Raw genomic sequence first — 17513 nt, 5'->3', positions numbered from 1 at the left:
TACACGCACACACACATACACACGCACACATACACAAATACACATACTGTGGACGATATCTTCCATCATGGCGGTACAACCATATCTGATTCTTCAAGTGCTTCAATTCTGTGTATGTACATTTATTTATTAGATTGCTTACATTTTGCAATGAGTTCTCCTATTTTGTTGTGCCATTTCCGACAATTAATAAAATTGTCTGAATTTTTGGTGACACAGTTATGTTACTTAGATATTATGAAAGCCATTTTGAGGGAGAAAAGTGCACTATGTTTTGCTGCAAATTGCTCTTTGTAATAACTGATATGATTATATGTTGAATATAATAGCAGTTAATTCATAATTATTCCATAATTATTACTTAATATTTTAACATCTAAACTATTTTATTTCCATAGTCTTCCTAAAGTCACATAAAACCAGTGAGTTTGATGCTATTACTAAAGAGCAGTAACAGTTACCTTTCCATAAGCTTCTATGATATTAAATGACAATTTCTTCTGGAAAATATTCATTGGGTTAACAATTTCAGTAGTATACTCCTTTTACTATTTAGTATCCCTTTACAGTAATGTAGACAATGGAAATTTGTGAGCTAAATGTATTCACCACAGACAAAGGGCAATGTTAATGACAACATACAATTCCCTGACATTCCAGAAACTTCTCCAGAAAATCTATTGATACAGCCATATGATCTCTTATTGATGAAGCTCAATTAAGCTTCGACATTCCAAGGTTAACATCCAAAAACTTGGCTCGTCTAATAATTGGTTTAATTAATTAATAATAAATCTAAGTTAAGAACATATTTAATGAAAATCAAACTCATTGGAAAATGTGAAAGAGCAAAGAATGAAAATTCAATTTTAAAGATATTTCTTACCTTTGAACACAGCTTTCATGATTGCGATATCAAAGTCTTCTGGTGATTGTATATCACAGACAGTTATCAAATCCAAATGTTTCATGGAATCACATACGCAATCAACCAAGTCATGTTTACCATTTTCGCCCCACTTGTCTTTAATATCGGCTCTCAGTTGCCTTAGAATTGATCTAGAAAAAAAAGTTGTTTCAAAAAATATTTTATAAAACTTGTGATGGTGATTCAAGGAAAATTAGATATACAGAAGGATATAAAGTCTACACTGATGTCACTAACAAGATATGCTAACTAGACTAATACCTGGGTGATCTAATGAGAAATAATGTTAGACAGGTTACTCTGTTAGTGCCACAGTTGACAAATGATGTTAGCTGAGGGATGTAACTCATGATGGAATGGAGTTTGATTAACGGAGGAAGAGCACGACACATAATCTTTAGAGAACATCTAAGATTGGTGAGGGAAATTCTTGCATAAACTCCAACTCATGGGTTGTTGCTAATCAATTTTTGGATCCTGTAAATAATTAACTTGAAAGTTATAATGTGTGTAAGCCTGACAAGAAATGGGGGTTATCTCTAGAGATGTTATTCAGAGTACTTCTATCATATGTGGTGGTAGACCTCTTTTGGAGAACCATTTAGCATCAATCTGTTAGTAAACAGTGGTGCCAAGAATTGAAAATGCTGTGAATGAAGACATCATTTTATCCTCACACTGATAATCTGGCCTGAATGCTTGCAATGTCGTGGATTCTGTTAAAGGTAGTGAAGGACCATGTGGTCCTGGTGAACCACCACCAGGTACTTCAGTGTCTAATGATGGAATGAATTAAGTTAAGAATCAGAGACAGTGGGCCCAGAATTGGTTAAACCCATACCTGATTAATTCCTATTAACCAGTTCTATCAATATGCTTTAGTGTTGGTTCATAAGGGTAAGTCATGATACTTACTGCTTGATCTGATCCCTTAAATTGGATGGAAAAAGAAATAGAGAAACCAAACATCTCCAGGCATGTCCTGAACTGGATCCACTATCCTTCCCTTGCAAATATGGAGTCTTGTTTATTAACAGTCATGTCATACTGCCTTAAATTTGAGTCTTTTGTAACAGAAATCTGATGAGTCATCAGTTTCGGCCAAAGCTAGGAATACCAGCTCTAAAATCAAACTATTAACTGTAGTATTAGGTTGGTGCATAATTATTGCAGCTTTTTTTTTCAATAAATTTTATTCAACAAAAACAATAACAAGATTTAACAAAAACATCTTTAAATGATTATTCTGGAGTATATTCACCATCTACTTCAATTACCGTTTCCCATTTGCTTGGCAGCTGGTCGGAATAATCATTTAAATATATTTTTGTTAAATGTTTTTATTGTTTTTGTTACATAAATTTTATTGAAAAAAAAACCGCAATAATAATGCACCAACCTAATAATAGGAGAGTTGCAAGCCAATGAGGGAGCAATTTACCTCGCCACTCAACCTGTTAAAAATATAAGTTATATCCCTCTCAAATCGTACTCCTTCAGCTTAAATGGAGACAGATACTGCAGGATAATGTAGTGTTGTTCGATATACAAGTTGATAAAGGCTGGATTACGTATGTTCAGGGGTCTTTTTCATGAGGACTAATAGGTGCCAAAAGACATTTTAATAACAACACAAACAACAACAGCAATAACAAAATCATCATTTTATCCAATAACAAAATTATCATTCTATCTAAATGAACATAATTATCATTCCATCCAAATGAATATAATTATCATTCCATCCAAATGAACAAAATTATCATTCCATCCAAATGAACAAAATTATCATTCCATCCAAATGAACAAAATTATCATTCTATCCAAATTAAGAACAAACCCATCAGTTATTTCTTTGGCCTCTTCGTCATTCTTAAGTAGTGTTTCGTAAGCGTATGCCATAATGTCTGCTGCTTGGCCAGAACCCTGTTAATTAAAAGGCAAAATTTACAGAATTCATTAAAATTAAATCTTCGAATAAGTAATTTAGTATTGACCCAATATTTGAAAAATTCTAAACAATACACACATACAACCAATAAAGATGTATCCTTGTTAGTAGAAGCATTATATATTATGAATTTAATATGAACTTAGCTGTAACACATCCAGGGATGATATAGTGACACTATCAGGCTTAGATACTGGAGACAAGAGTAAAATAGATAGAGTCAACTGTTGTTTTCGTATGAGATGGAACTAAATTGTTCTAGTACCAATTTTTAGAGCTGATTTGTGACAATATAAAGTAAAGTTATCGACAAAGAAACAATAAATGTCAGTAATGGAATATAAAATAAAGATATCAACAAAGAAACAATAAATGTCAATGGTGGATTTGAATTCATAACCCCAGGATGTTAACCACTTACCATCTCCCCTCTCTCCATCTATCTATCTATTTATCTATCTATCTATCTATCTATCTATCTATCTATCTATCTATCTATCTATCTCTACTGACGGACGTGCTGTCACATCGGCTGCAGAGGTAAACCATTATTTGACCTTTTTATTGCCCATATTTGTTTTAAATCTTTCTATATAATCTGTGCGAAGCACCCAAGCTTCATTTGTGTATTTTTCGAAGGGCGGAATTGGCCCCTAGGGCAGTTCCAGCCCGTCAAAATATATAATTTTTTCTCGGCATTTGAGAAATGTCGAGAAACATCGTATTGGAACGCTGGTCGAGTTCATTCATCGACCAGCATTTCCCTAGTCTTGGAACGCTAGATAAGAAAAAGAACGAAAACTGCACGCGTACACAAAAAGAAATTTCTAAGAACGTCATGAAAACAGCAACCACACCTGTTGACAGCCCTCTCACCACGACCACCACCACAACCACCAATATGAAAGCTACGTCTGCTACGATCACCACCAGCAACAACAACAACAACAACAACAGTGTATCAAGACCAACCGCGACCAAAGTCTCTGCTACTACGGCAGTCTCCACAGCTACCGACACCACCACCACCAGCGACGACAAAAAACTCTCCTGATGCACTCAGACAAAAAAAAAACTATTTTGCACTTCACAACAAAAGAAATACAAGAAACAAAAGCACTATTAAGCCAACAAGGACCAAAACTGAAATTAAAAATACCTGAAAAAATCATACATGATGTACAAAAAACAACCCTTTTGATCCGATTTTTTAACACAAAAACACGAAAATCAGAGCAACCAGCAACAGAAATTATTGAAACATGTTTGTGTCCCATATTAGCCCACAAGACCTACATAAACTGGGGGAACAGTTTCGCCACCATACAAGTTCGTTTTAACAGCGAAGAGAAAGCGAAAGAGTTGTCCACGCTGACTCATCGTTCCGAACATATAATATTGGACCCCACGTACCTTGGACAAAGGGTAACCAGAGTATCAATAAAAAATTCCCTCCAGAAGTGGAACCACAATGGCTGTTATCAGCTATTTGTTATCACATGGAGGGAAATATAAACATTCTGGAAACTACTGCATTAAAGCAGGAAAACTGGAATGGAAAAAAAATCGATGCTCTGTTACAAATTACACATGAAGAAATGCAAAAAATTCCAACTCAAATTGAGCTGCCAGACGGCCACACCCTCTACGTTGTGGTAGAAGGTAGAAGGCCTCGATGCTCCCTGTGTGGCATCGAAGGGCACCTCAAAAAAGATTGCCCAACAGCAACATATAACCAACAACCACAAAAAGGAAAAACAGCCAAAAAAGGACTCCTACTACCCACACCACCACCAACACAAAGAACAAACAAAAGGAGCAAGACAGAAGAATCCCCAAAACCAAACCCGCCTACAACAAATGTACCCGAAAAAACACAAACAACAACTACAAGAACTAAGGAAACAGTAAAAGCAAAAGACAATACAAAAACTAATTCCCCTTCCCCCACATCACATACACCACAAGCAGATAATCAGCAACCATCAACAACATACCCACTTCAACAAACAAACACACAAGCACACATGTCCTTACCCACTTCCGATTTCTCATAAGACTCGTCCGAGGATGAAAGTAGCGAGTGGCAAATAGCCAGAAAAGGAAGGAGGTAAAGAAGTAAAAAAAGAACCAAACCAAATGCAAACACCAACAAAGCAGGAAGATATACATCTCCCGAAAACATCGTCTCCAAACTAACCACAAACAACATCAACATCACAAAAGCACATACAACAAACATGCTCACAGCAATAGACACTACAAACAGAATTAATGAACTACATAAATACAAAAACAAACATAACAGAAAAAAAACATCAAAATAAACAACCACCCATACATGACGCCACCTAATCACATAAAAATATATCACATTACGCCAACATTACACCACACTCAAAAAAACTATATAAAGACCTTCTGAGAGAAGACTGAGGCGAAGAACCAGGAACTTTTGGACAGTAAGTAACTCTCTCTCTCTCTCTCTCTCTCTCTCTCTCTCTCTCTCTCTCTCTCTCCCTCCTTTCGTGTGTAAAACACAAATTTTGATAGGATCATGCTCAAAATAGGCAGTATAAATGTATATGGCTTGGAGTCGCCTTGGAAACAAGGGTACCTGTTAAACGACATCAAGTCACAAAATCTGCATATCATAGCCATCAGCGAGACCAGACTCCACAGCCCGCGGGCCCTCCATCGCATGTTCAGAGGACATTTCGACATTTATTTTTCTCAGTGTCTGCCGAGAATGGGTGGAGGAGGCACCGCGGTGCTTCTTCGGAAGAGTTTGGACCTCAAAGTAAAAGCAATTTTCCTAGACCCGGAGAGTAGGCTGGTCGTCTTGGATGTCGACGGCAGCAATGGGTGTGCTTTTCGACTGACAGCAGTTTATGCACCGTCTTTAACAGGCCGGCCAGATTTCTATCGACGTCTAGAGGTTTTCTTGGGAACGTCTCGACCTTTACTTTTAGTAGCGGATTGGAACGCTACCCTGGACACGCATCTAGATTACGCAGGCAGCGATAGCAATAGAAAGGGATACAAATGCCTCAAAGACTTGCTCAGACGTTTCCAAATGTCTGACAGGTACCGACTGGACCACCCGAATGTGCCAACGTGGACATGGAGTAACCGCATCGGGTCGTCCAGATCGTACTTAGCGTATTCTGTAGGACAGTGGATAAGGATAGAGTAAGATGTCCACAATTCCACATAGCTACACAGACCACAAATTTGTCACTTGTACGCTTGACTTAGATAAGACACATAGACAGGGTCCCGGTTACTGGAAGCTGAACGCGTCGTTCACGGCACGCCAGGCTTACAGGGACCGGATTAGCACTTTAGTTAAGAGAGCATTAACGGGTGCCATCATCAACAACAGATGGTGGTATGCCCTCAAAAAAGCAATCAAATCAGAATCGGTTAGGTACAGTAAGGCCGTAGCGTTAGACCGAAATAGTATAGAGGGAGACCTAGTTAAGAAATTAGAAGAGGCACTTAGTACTGGCATCGCGTCCAACGTAGTGGCGGCGAGGTTGGCCCTCGACCAACACTTCAACGCCAAACACGAAGGATGCGTTGTCAGAGCTAGGATGCGTGCTCTGAGGGACGAGGGAGTTGGAGCGGCCCGAGAGGCCCGAGTAGCGGAGGCGCAACGAGGCAACAGAGCCACCATTAGGTCTCTGACAGATGAAGAAGGGCGCGAATTACTCGAGCCTGAAAGGATGTGTGAGGCCTTTCAACAGCACTTTGCCCGACTGTTCGGGACAACTGATGGGTCAGAATGCAGAGTGGACTTTAGTGCCTACCTGCATGGCCTGCCACGACTCTCAGCAAGAGAGGCGGAGTGTTGTGAAAGACCCATCACAACCGCAGACATACAGGATGCGATGGCAGGCTGCAAGGGAGACAAGTCGCCAGGCTTGGATGGTCTGCCGTACGAACTTTATTGTCATATGCCAGGCTTGTTTGGAGGCGTCTTGGCAGCTGTCTACTGCAACTGGCAGCGAAACGGGAGCATCCCCGTCTTTGTAAAGCGAGGAGCAGTGGCACTACTAAAGAAAGATCCAAACAAGGGGAGTGTCATAGATAATTTTCGGCCCATCACTCTGCTCAACGCAGATTTGAAAATTTTGGCCCAAAGTGTTAGCCGACAGGTTGGCGCTTGTCATCGAGAAACTAGTCGACAGGGCGCAAACGTGCGCCGTGCCGGGTAGGAGTATCCATGACAACCTCCATCTAATCCGCTACATCATGGACAGGGTAGTTAAGGAACCTGGCATGGGTGGGGCGCTGATCAATTTGGATCACTCAAAAGCCTTCGATAGGGTAGACCATCACTACTTGGAGGCCGTCCTCATAGCGGCTCGTTTCAGTCCCGTCTTCCGCGGTTGGATCGCTGCCTTATACAGCGGCATCCACTCGGTAGTTCGCGTAAACGGTCATCTATCCAGACCTTTCGGCATCATGCATTCGGTTCGTCAAAGATGCCCCCTCTCGGTCCTTCTGTATGTATTGACTCTTGAGCCTCTATTGCGGAAGCTGGCGACGCTGAGGGGCATCCCACGAGAGCTGGGATGTGGGACGAGCGTGTCTGCATACGCGGACGACGTCACCGTCATAGAGTCGAGCCAAAAGCACATCGAGCTGGTCGGCGAGAGACTAAAAGAATACGAAGCGGTAACGGGAGCAAAGATTAACCGGGATAAGTCAGTGGGCTTGCGGCTTGGCACCTGGAGAAGCAAGTCCATGCCGTCTAACAGCGTCTCCACTGTAGGACGCTGGACCGACGGGCGGGTTAAATTGGTTGGAGTCTGGTTCAGTCCGGACCTCCAAATGGAGAAGAACTGGGGCGAAATAACGACTAGGGTGGTCATTCTCACTCGGCAAGGGGTCGGGAGAAAGCTATCCCTAAAAGGTCGGTAGGAGGTGGCGAACGCGTACATCGCATCCGTCATCGAATACCGTCTGACTGTCGTGCCTTGTCCCGACCCTACCATCACCAAACTGGAACGCATACTCTTCCGCTTGTTGTGGAAGAGAAGCGTTCCGATGGTTAGGTGATCCATTTGCTGTCAACAGCCGCTAAATGGAGGGCTGGGTATGCCGTGGTTGATGATGCACAGACATGCGCTGAGACTGCGATATCTCCGGTGCTTCATAGACGACGGTGAACAGGTGTGGTCGCCGTTTGTGCGGCGCGCTTTCCCGCAGCTCGTCTCCTTAGCCGAACTGCAGTCGTGGATTAAACATAGACCTAGGCTAGGCAAATGGCACCGCGAGTGTCGCGTTGCTCTCAAGCAACTCTGCCGTCCGGGACCAATCTTGTGCAACTTTGATTCCACAAAGGCGTTCTATAGAGGATTAGTGGAGGGGAGGTGCGACGATGATCTCGGGCAGAATCTGGGCGTCGACGAGGAACACCTGACCCGCCTGTTCAGGACAACTTTCGGACAGGGACCTATTGACAACCACCAGAGATCCCTGGCCTGGCAGTGCTATCGAGAAGCTTTACCCGTTCGCGATAAGTTGTACAGGCACGGTTCGAGATATACCGGACCGACCTGCCCGAGATGCGGTCAGAGCGACGAAACCGTTCTGCACGCACTCGTGCAGTGTCCAAAGATTTCCGACCTGTGGGCTTATGCCGAATGACTGCTGTCACCTGTGGGACGGATCCGCCTGTCGGCCGAGTCTGTTGTGCAAATTGCTCCGCCACCATCCCTCAACAGGGAAGGCAAGGCAGTGTTCATCATACTGGTGACCATGGTGAAAGAATGTGTGTGGTGAACCCGAACGAAAGGATTAGAGACGAAAACCTACCTCTCTGGCCAATCGCTCATCGACTTTTTCAAGTATCACTTGAAAAGGAAGGTGAGAATAGAGAGGCAGGTTTTGTCTCGTGAAAGTTTCATTAAAAGGTGGGTGAATGTAGCAAAGATGGTGCGTGCGAGTGACGATACCTCTTTGAGCATGATCCTATAAATCGAGAAAAATAGAAAAAGAGAGAGAGAGAGAGCACTTTGCTCTCATGTGTCTATTCCCTGCTGAGGTTACCGTGGTCTTTTCCGTAGGCTTTTCTCCCCATGGATAAACCTAATGTTATCCCATTTTACACTATTGACATTTTCTGTGATATATGATACCTATTTTTTTTTTGCCCCTACCGATGCCTTTTGATCCGATTTTTTAATTCTTATTTTATCTTTTTATTTTTAAAGAAAAGCTCTACAGTTGTATTTGTCTCCTCTGTATGCAGCCCTGTGTGGCTTATAAAAGAAAGATATCTATCTATCTGTCTGTCTGTTTGTCTGTCTATCTATCTATCCACTGTTTTCTCTATTCATTTCAATCAAAGAGACAAAAGTCTCCAGTTAACATGAACGTCAATCCAAATAAGCTGTTGTAAACGCTTCTGTTTTATTTCTGGGTTCCAGCAGAGTTAAATAATGTGTTCTTACTTGGAGTGTGACTATCACTGTGTTTTAGCATATCCTTTAGTATATTAACAACTATAACTATAACATCGGTGCAATTTGATGAAGATTTTGTTGCTATTTCTTGCAGGCTCAAGTAATTATTAACTATCATGTGATAAAGAGCACTAAAATATTTCAATGATTTTTTGTTTGAAAAATATTTCTGTAATCGTTATCAAATATGTTGCCATTACTACGAAAACAAACACAAAGAAAGTTTATTGTTCTTGGACTAGGAATGATAGTAGTCACCATTGGGAGTTTCTTGGCGTTAGTTGGTTATAGTGTGTTAACACAGCTGATGTTCCTTGTGTGTGTGTTCTTTTGTGTGTGTGTTCTTTTGTGTGTGTGTTCTTTTGTGTGTGTGACAGCGTTCTAGCCTGCTGCTAATTTTGCTACTGCGTGCTGAGAGCCAATTGCTGTGTCCTGTCTGCTGTCTGACCAGAGTGGCTAAAATGCACTGAATATAAAGTGGTGGTCTTGGGAGGAAAAATTGTTAGACCTAGTTCCACACAAAGATTTATATCATCAGATTTTAGAAAATCATTATCGTATTCTTGAGTTGACTTTTGCACTGAATATAGTGATCGAGGTTCGATTTGTAGTTGCTAAATATTCCTGCTACAACTTGTTTATGTTGGTAGATTGTGTATAAGGTTTATATATATAGTTTGTAAGGATGAGAAATGTACAATTTTGTGATCGTTGTAGATTGTTGAAATTGATTGTTAAGAGATTTGGGGTCCGGACAGGATAGGTATGATGCAGGATGGATTTTTGTGTTGGCCAAGTATGGGGCCAGTCAGTGTTTATAGATTGTTTCAACTTAACACTTGCCTTCTTTTCGGAGGTGTTGTTATGTAGTGAAGGTACTGTTGATAATTTTTAGTAGGAACAGATTTTCTGTCTTATTAAAAACAGAACGTATTAGAATTCCTGATTACTTCATGTATTTCAACATGTTGGGGCCACAGTGTCTAAAAGAACATTTTCCATTAAGTTGTTAATGCTAAGAAAATAAATTACTGTTCTTGCTTCAATTTACAGGCAGATTTTTTAAAAGGACCTTTGTTATAAAATTACTTGAATTAAATACATGGAAAATAATTAATCCATTAGAGACAGTCATAAAATTTAAGCAGTTGACCAGAAAACCAACAGCCAGGTAAATCATTAAATAAAATATTATACTGAGTAAAAAGTAAGCAAAGTTTTTGAACCATGAAGAATTTGTACCGGATTTTTGCAGAGTTTTGAATTATTAACATAAACGTTAGATTTAAAATTCGTGTATAAATATAATTAAAATGTTAATACTCGGAAGTGGGGTCGAGTAGCCATTACATCTTCATTTTTATATAATTTCATTTCATTCATCCGTTTATGTTTTTTGTCCCCACTTGTGCTGTCTTGTCTATCCTTCTTCGTCCCATCTGCGTAGGGCCAATAAAAGAAATATGCACCAATTATCTTTACGAAGAGATTGTATCATTCAGAATTGATTTTGTATCGTTGCGGATAGGTTGTCCTTTGTTGAAGTTTCCCCCTAGTGGAGTGACATGTTGTTGGTGATTGTTTGACTTGTTGTGTTGTTCGATTTTGTAGTGTTTTCTCCCACAGTTGGGGCGAAAATTGCAGGCGCGTGTCGAGAGCTACGCTTCAATAGCACACTGTGATAATATTGCTGAGACTGTGAGACGGCGGGAAGTCAGTGAGGTGCCTGTATACTTCGAAATAGTGAAAAAAAGTAAAAGATTGATACAAAGAGAAGGGTCAAGATCGAAATTATCACCACCGAAAGAGATAACAAGAAACACGTATGAAAAATGAATGGTCTACAGAAGCCTTTCACTAGCAAGTAAGAAAATTGAAATGGCGAAGAAGATTTGGAAGAATGCTTGAAAGAGATAAGAAGTAACATTGAATTATACAGTACAGAACGGAAGTTAGGTACAGTGGAGGTGCGCTTCCCTACTGTGGAGGAGGCAGCTAGGCACTCCACTGTAACTTTGGAGAATGGAAAAATGTGTACTCTTGCCAACTTATCTCGGGAAACAAGTAGCGAGAGTGAGGATTGGCGGGCTGCCCCCAGAGATCAATGGGATGTAGCTGCTTGCAGCTATATTAATAGGCACAAAGGAAGACCCTCAAATGCTGCAGGTAAGCCGTACTAAACAACTGAACTGCAGGGTATATGGCCTAGGAATCATAATCTAGGCCACCTCACTAGACCTACAAGAAGTAACAGAAGAAATAGATTTGCCAGAAGGGGTTAAGCAGCGTGCGGTAGTGGAGGGAAGACCTCCGACAAGCTACTATTGCAGAGAGAAGGGCCTTATTAAGGCAAATTGCCTGCTTCTTATCAAACAAACATCAATGGAGGAGATACAAGAGGAAATTTGTGGGGACGAGACACCGAAGGAAGCTACGGAGAAGGTAGATGCAGAGATCAGAGATGAAGTCCAAGAGATGCAGAACAGGAAGTGGAAACGCATTAAAAACTCCCCATCCCGAAAGAACTAAAAAACCAGAAAAAGAAAGAACTAAGTAGCATACAAATGCCCCCACAGTATATCATATTACAACAAACAATCAAGAATATCACAGACAGCCCAGAATCCCAAACTAAATATACGCAACCACGCACATACAGGCCAGTAACTCCAGTAAAATGTTCCTAAGCACTCACAGAAGGTCCAGAAACTTCAGGAGGATATACACAAACAAACACAGACTATACAGATTTTCCAACTGAATACACACAATCAGGCACACAAATAGATACACAAGAAATACAGAACAATTACAAACATAAGGTGTATTGGACACACTATTGGACGAATGTGTACATCGAGGAAAAATTGGAAAGATGAAGTCAGTAATAAGAGTTGCAGAGGAGGACAACATACGAGTTGCAGGTATCGAATGTATACTGACAGACATTAAAGATTATAAAAAAACTAAAGGCAAGCCTTCGCGACGACGTGAACCCATTAGGGTTGGAGTTAAGATAAAACTATCTACTACCTGTGGTGGAATTTGAAAAATTGAAACTACATTTTATTTATTAAGATAGTTAATTTGATAAATGTAGTCTCAAAAAATAGGGAAAATATATAGTTAAGATGCTACTACTCGGAAGTGGCCATTGCATCTTAATTTTTATATAAATTCATTCCATTCATCCGTTTATGGTTTTTTTCTCCCCACATGTGCTGTCTTGTCTGTCTTTATTAGTTCCTTTTGTGTAGGGCCATATTGGCCAATAAAATGAAATATGTTCCAATCATCATTTCGAAGGGATTGTATCGTTCAGAGTTGATTTTGTATCGTCGCGGATAGGTTGTCCTTTGTTTAAGGTCCTCCCTAGCGGGGTTACCTGTTGTTGGTAATTGTTTAATTTGTTCTTGTTTAAGGTACAGAGGAAGTAGATGCGGAGAGCAGAGATGAAGTCTAAGAAATACTGAATAGAAAGAGGAAGAATATTAAAAATCCCCCCACCCCCGAATAACTAAAAAAAACACACAAAAGAAACACCAAAGTAACATACGAACGCCCATGCAGCAGTTCACGTTACAGCAAACAGTAATAAGAGTTGCAGAGGAGGAAAATATACGTGTTCCAGGTATGGAATGCATATTGATAGACATTAAAGATTATAAAAAATTAAAGGCAAGCTTTTGCGAAGATGTAAAAAAAAATTAAAGGTAAACTTTGGTGACGATTAAGGTTGGAGATAAGATATGTCCATCTGCCACCTGTGGTGGAATTTGAAAAATTGAAACCACATTTTATTTATTAAGATAGTTAATTTGATAAAAGTAGTTTTAAAGCATACAGGATAAAATATCGTTAAAATGGTACTACTCGGAATTGGAGTTAAATAGCCATTACATCTTCATTTTTATATAAATTCCATTCATTCATCCGTTATGTATTTTGTCCCCATTTGTGCTGTGTTGTCTGTCCTTCTTCATCCCTTCTGTGTAGGGCCATATTGGTCAATAAAATGAAATATGTTCCAGTCATCTTTTCGAAGAGATTGTATCGTTCACAGTTGATTTTGTATCATTGTGGATAGGTTCCCTTGTTTAAGGTTCTCCCTAGCGGGGTTACTTGTTGTTGGTAATTGTTAAACTTTGTTGTATTATTTTCTTTTGGTATGTTTTCTCCCCTAGTGGGGGCGAAATTTCCAGTGAGCAATGGAAGAATTGCAAGCGCGTACCGGGAGCTACGCTTCAGTAGTGGGCCGAGATAATGTTGCAGCGACGGTGAGATAACGGCAAGTCAGGGAGGTGCCTATGGACTTCGAAATAGTAAAAAACAGCAAAAAATTAATACAAAGAGAAGGGTAAACATTGAAATTGACGCCGCCAGAAGAGATAACAAGAAGCAAAAACCAAAAAATGGTAGTCTACAGAACCCTTTCACAAGCAACTAAGAAAATAGAAATGGTGAACGAAGAAGATTTGGAAGAATATTTGAAAGAGATAAGAAGTAACATCGAATTTTACTGCAGAGGAAGAAAGTTTGAAACAGCGGAGATGCGCTCCCCTACTGTAGAGGAAGCAGCGATGTACTCCACTGTAACCTTGAGTAAGGAAAAATGGGCACTCCTGCCAACACATCTCGGGGAACGAGTATTGAGAGTGAGGATTGGCAGGTTACTCCTAGCGATCAATGAGATATGGCTGCTTGCAGCTATATTAATAGACACAAAGGACGACCCACATGTGCTGCAGGTAAGCTGTACTAAACAACTAAACTACAGAGAATATGGCCTAGAAATCATAATCTAGACCTGTAAAAAATAACAGAAGAAATAGTTACCTGAAGATGTGGAGCAGCATGTGGTAGTGGAGGGAAGACCTCCCACATGCTACCACTGCAGAAAGAAGGACCGTATTAAGACAAATTGCCTGCTTCTTATCAAACAAACATCAACGGAAGAGAGGAAAGTAGCAGGGACGAGTAGCTGAAGGAAGGTACGGAGGAGGTAGATGCAGAGATCAGAGAAGAAGTCCAAGAGATACAGAATGGGAAGAGCGAGGATATTAAAAACTCCCCACCCTCGAAGAACTCAAAAAGAAAATAAAAAGAAAGAACTAAGTAACATACAAACGCCGCCATAGTATATCACATTACAACAAGCACACAAGAATATCGCAGACAGCCCAGAATCCAAAACTAAATATACACAACCACGCACATACAGGTCAGTAACTCCAGTAAAATATTCACAAGCACTCACAGAAGGTCCAGAAATTCAGGAAGATATGCACAAACAAACACAGACGATACAGATTCTCCAACTGAATACACACAATCAAGCACACAAATAGATACACAAGAAATACAGAACAATTACAAACATAGTGTGTATTGGACACACTATTGGACGAATATGTAGATCGTGGAAAAATTGGGAAGATGAAGTCAGTAATAAGAGTTGCAGAGGAGGAAAATATACGTGTTCCAGGGATGGAGTGCATATTGATATACATTAAAGATTATAAAAATTTAAAAGCAAGCTTTGTGGACGAGGTAAACCCATTTGGGTTGGCGGTAAGATACGACTATCTGCCGCCTGTGGTGGAATTTGAAAAATTGAAGCCACATAGTCACCAATAAAAGGAAATATGTTCCAATCATCTCTGTCTTTGGCAAGTGATTTGTTAACTATATCGTGCGACCGGAAGGTTTGTTTATATAATTGTGTTGCCTGATCGCAGGCTTTGTCAACAAAGGACAACATATCTGCAACGATACACAATCAATTTATTGTTGATTTCCTGTAAGGAAAACGTTGTTGGAAAAATTGTATTTGCCAAAAGCACTGTTGAATTGTTATCCTCCCCTAAGGGGAAAGGTTTTGTGAACTTTTTGTATACTTTTGAACTGTGTTGTCTGTATATTTTTAGTGGTACATTTTTGCTCCTTTGTTGGAACATTTTTGAAATATTTGTTATAAAAAAATGTCTTCAGTAGAAGAAAAATCAACCAGTAAAATGAATTTTGCCTCCGTTGTGGGAGAACTTGAAATAATAACTTTAAAGGAAGAAGAAATCCAGTCATACTTTGGAATGATTACAGAACAAGACGAGAAAGCAAAATTGCTCCTCCCAGTGAAATCACAAACAAAAAAAAAAGAAAGAACTATTATTTACAAGACCTATGACATGAGCAATAAAAAAACTGAAGCACTTCGAAGAAAGTACCATCGAAAAATACCTTGGACCAGTAATGAAACAAATCAAACAACTGGACCGGGGCACTAAGTTTGCTACAGTGGAGGCAAGGTTCGAGTCAACAGAGAAGGCTCGTGAGTTCTCGAACCGAAACTTGCAAAATGAACAAATGGCTCTTCTGCCATTGTATCTGGGACGTAGAACGTCCCGGATAAGGATAAAAAAACATACCACCGGAAGTAGAGGTCGCATGGATTGTGGCCATGTTATTCAAAAGGGAAGAAAAAATAAACAACACCCAGATTTCTAGAGATACCCCACAAAATTGGAAGGAACAGACTCTAGAAATACTGGCACAAACCACTTCCAGGGACCTCGAAAACCTCCCTGAAAAAATCCACATTAGGGAGGAGACAGTGGTAACAGTAAAGAGTGAAGGAAGAAAGCCACGGTGTTTCAAATGCGGAAAAAAGAATCCTGAGGTTCAAGTGCTCGCCGCCCCAGAAGGAGATCGAGGGGGAAAAGACCCCGGAAGATGAAAAAAAGAGGGTAACCACCAATAGCGAAAAACCAGTAGAGGTGGAGGAAAGGGAAAAAAGGAACCAGTAAAGGCCATAGAGACACCGTTTGAAGAAAGCATGAATTTTCAGACTGTGACCCGTAAAAGAACCAAGAAAAAAACAAAAAAAACAGACGGAGTTGCCAACGAAGTCACAAGAGGTGACTCCGAAAATAAAACAAGCGAAAAGGAATAACCAGAACAAAGAAATAGAAAAAAAGGAAAAAAGAAAAAGAAAATATAAAAGTTGGATGTAGAGGAGAGACCAGAGATTGTAATGGTGGTGTATAAAAACACCAACCGTTATTTGGAAGTGCTGATTAGGCCTCACTTACAGTCGAAAATATTTCAGAATGACGCCAAGCAGAACTCCAACACGATCGGGAGAATTTCGTACAAGCTATATACTGAAGTTAAGGGAAGACAATCGAGAGACATTATAGAGTTTAAAGCGCGCTCCAAATTATTTAACCCGCCGGTTGAGCCAAGCTTGGAAGAGAGGAAGGGAACGGTGGAACAGATCCCAGTAGTACTAAGATCAATCCCCTCAACAGACGAAAAGGGCAGGTAAGCCCAACTTTCCTTCTTTTTCGTTTTTGATATGGCTACACTCAGTGTAGGCTTTCTGAACGTGTGTGGCGTGAGCTCGAAGTAGAAGCAAGCTTGTTTCCTCAACGACCTCAGGACACATAGAATATATGTAATGGTGGCTACAGAGACCAAGTAGAACAAGCTGCAGGATTTCCCGTCTCTCTCGAATGGCTAATAGAAGATCATGTCTCCTAGTCAGACCGGAGTGAGGTGTAGCGTTGTAGTTTTGCTCCGAAAGACTTGGCTATGCAGATATGTACGATCTTTGTGGACCCAGAAGGTGAGTTGATTGTTCCCGACCTGACATTCAGGGATAAAGCCTTCAGGCTGATTAGCATTTACGCGCCTAGCACGGTAGGCAGACGGAATGATTTCTATTGACGCCTGGAGAATTTTCTTGCAACGTCAAAGTCACTAGTCATGCTAGGAGACTTTTACGCTATTCTAGTTGCACGCCGGGATAGCGTCGGCTCGAACAAAAGGAAAAGTAACTCACGTCTCATCGATCAACTGAAGCGATTTAAGCTGGCAGATCGATACAAACTTGATTATCCGAGTGTTCCAATGTGGATTGGAGTAACAACGACGGATCGAACAGGTCTTACATAGATAGGATAATTAATTCTAGAGATAAGTCTAGCTTCAGCTGTCCACAATATGTCTCCTATACGGATCACAAATTAGTGACGTGTAGGATGCATATCGATAAAGTACATAGACAGGGGTCTGGCTACTGAAAGTTGAACAAGTCCCTTTTGGCTTGCGAAACTTACCGTAGTCAGATTAAGAAGTTAGTAATGAGGGCATTAACCGG

General features: G+C 40.4%; 1 protein-coding gene across 8 annotated transcripts in view; it reads right to left on the bottom strand.

Moving 5' to 3' along the window:
- LOC106871768 (uncharacterized) overlaps nucleotides 1-17513 on the bottom strand; it is a 1221261-nt gene that overhangs the window by 719863 nt on the left and 483885 nt on the right. For all 8 annotated transcript variants that reach the window (XR_016244689.1, XR_016244690.1, XM_089364843.1 and 5 more), the window contains exons 36-37: nucleotides 2769-2854; nucleotides 887-1059 (exon numbers count right to left, since the gene is read on the bottom strand). Coding sequence is in view for 6 of the 8 variants with exons in the window: in XM_089364843.1 (XP_089220969.1) it covers nucleotides 887-1059; nucleotides 2769-2854 (259 nt within the window). In the remaining 2 variants the exon portion in view is untranslated. The remainder of the gene's footprint in view (nucleotides 1-886; nucleotides 1060-2768; nucleotides 2855-17513) is intronic.

This window comes from Octopus bimaculoides, chromosome 16 (genome assembly GCF_046866305.1).
Source record: "Octopus bimaculoides isolate indiv1 chromosome 16, ASM4686630v1, whole genome shotgun sequence".
NCBI classification, from domain to species: Eukaryota; Metazoa; Mollusca; class Cephalopoda; order Octopoda; family Octopodidae; genus Octopus; species Octopus bimaculoides.
The sequence above is the reverse complement of the archived record's forward strand: the minus strand, read 5'-3'. Positions and strand labels throughout refer to the sequence as shown.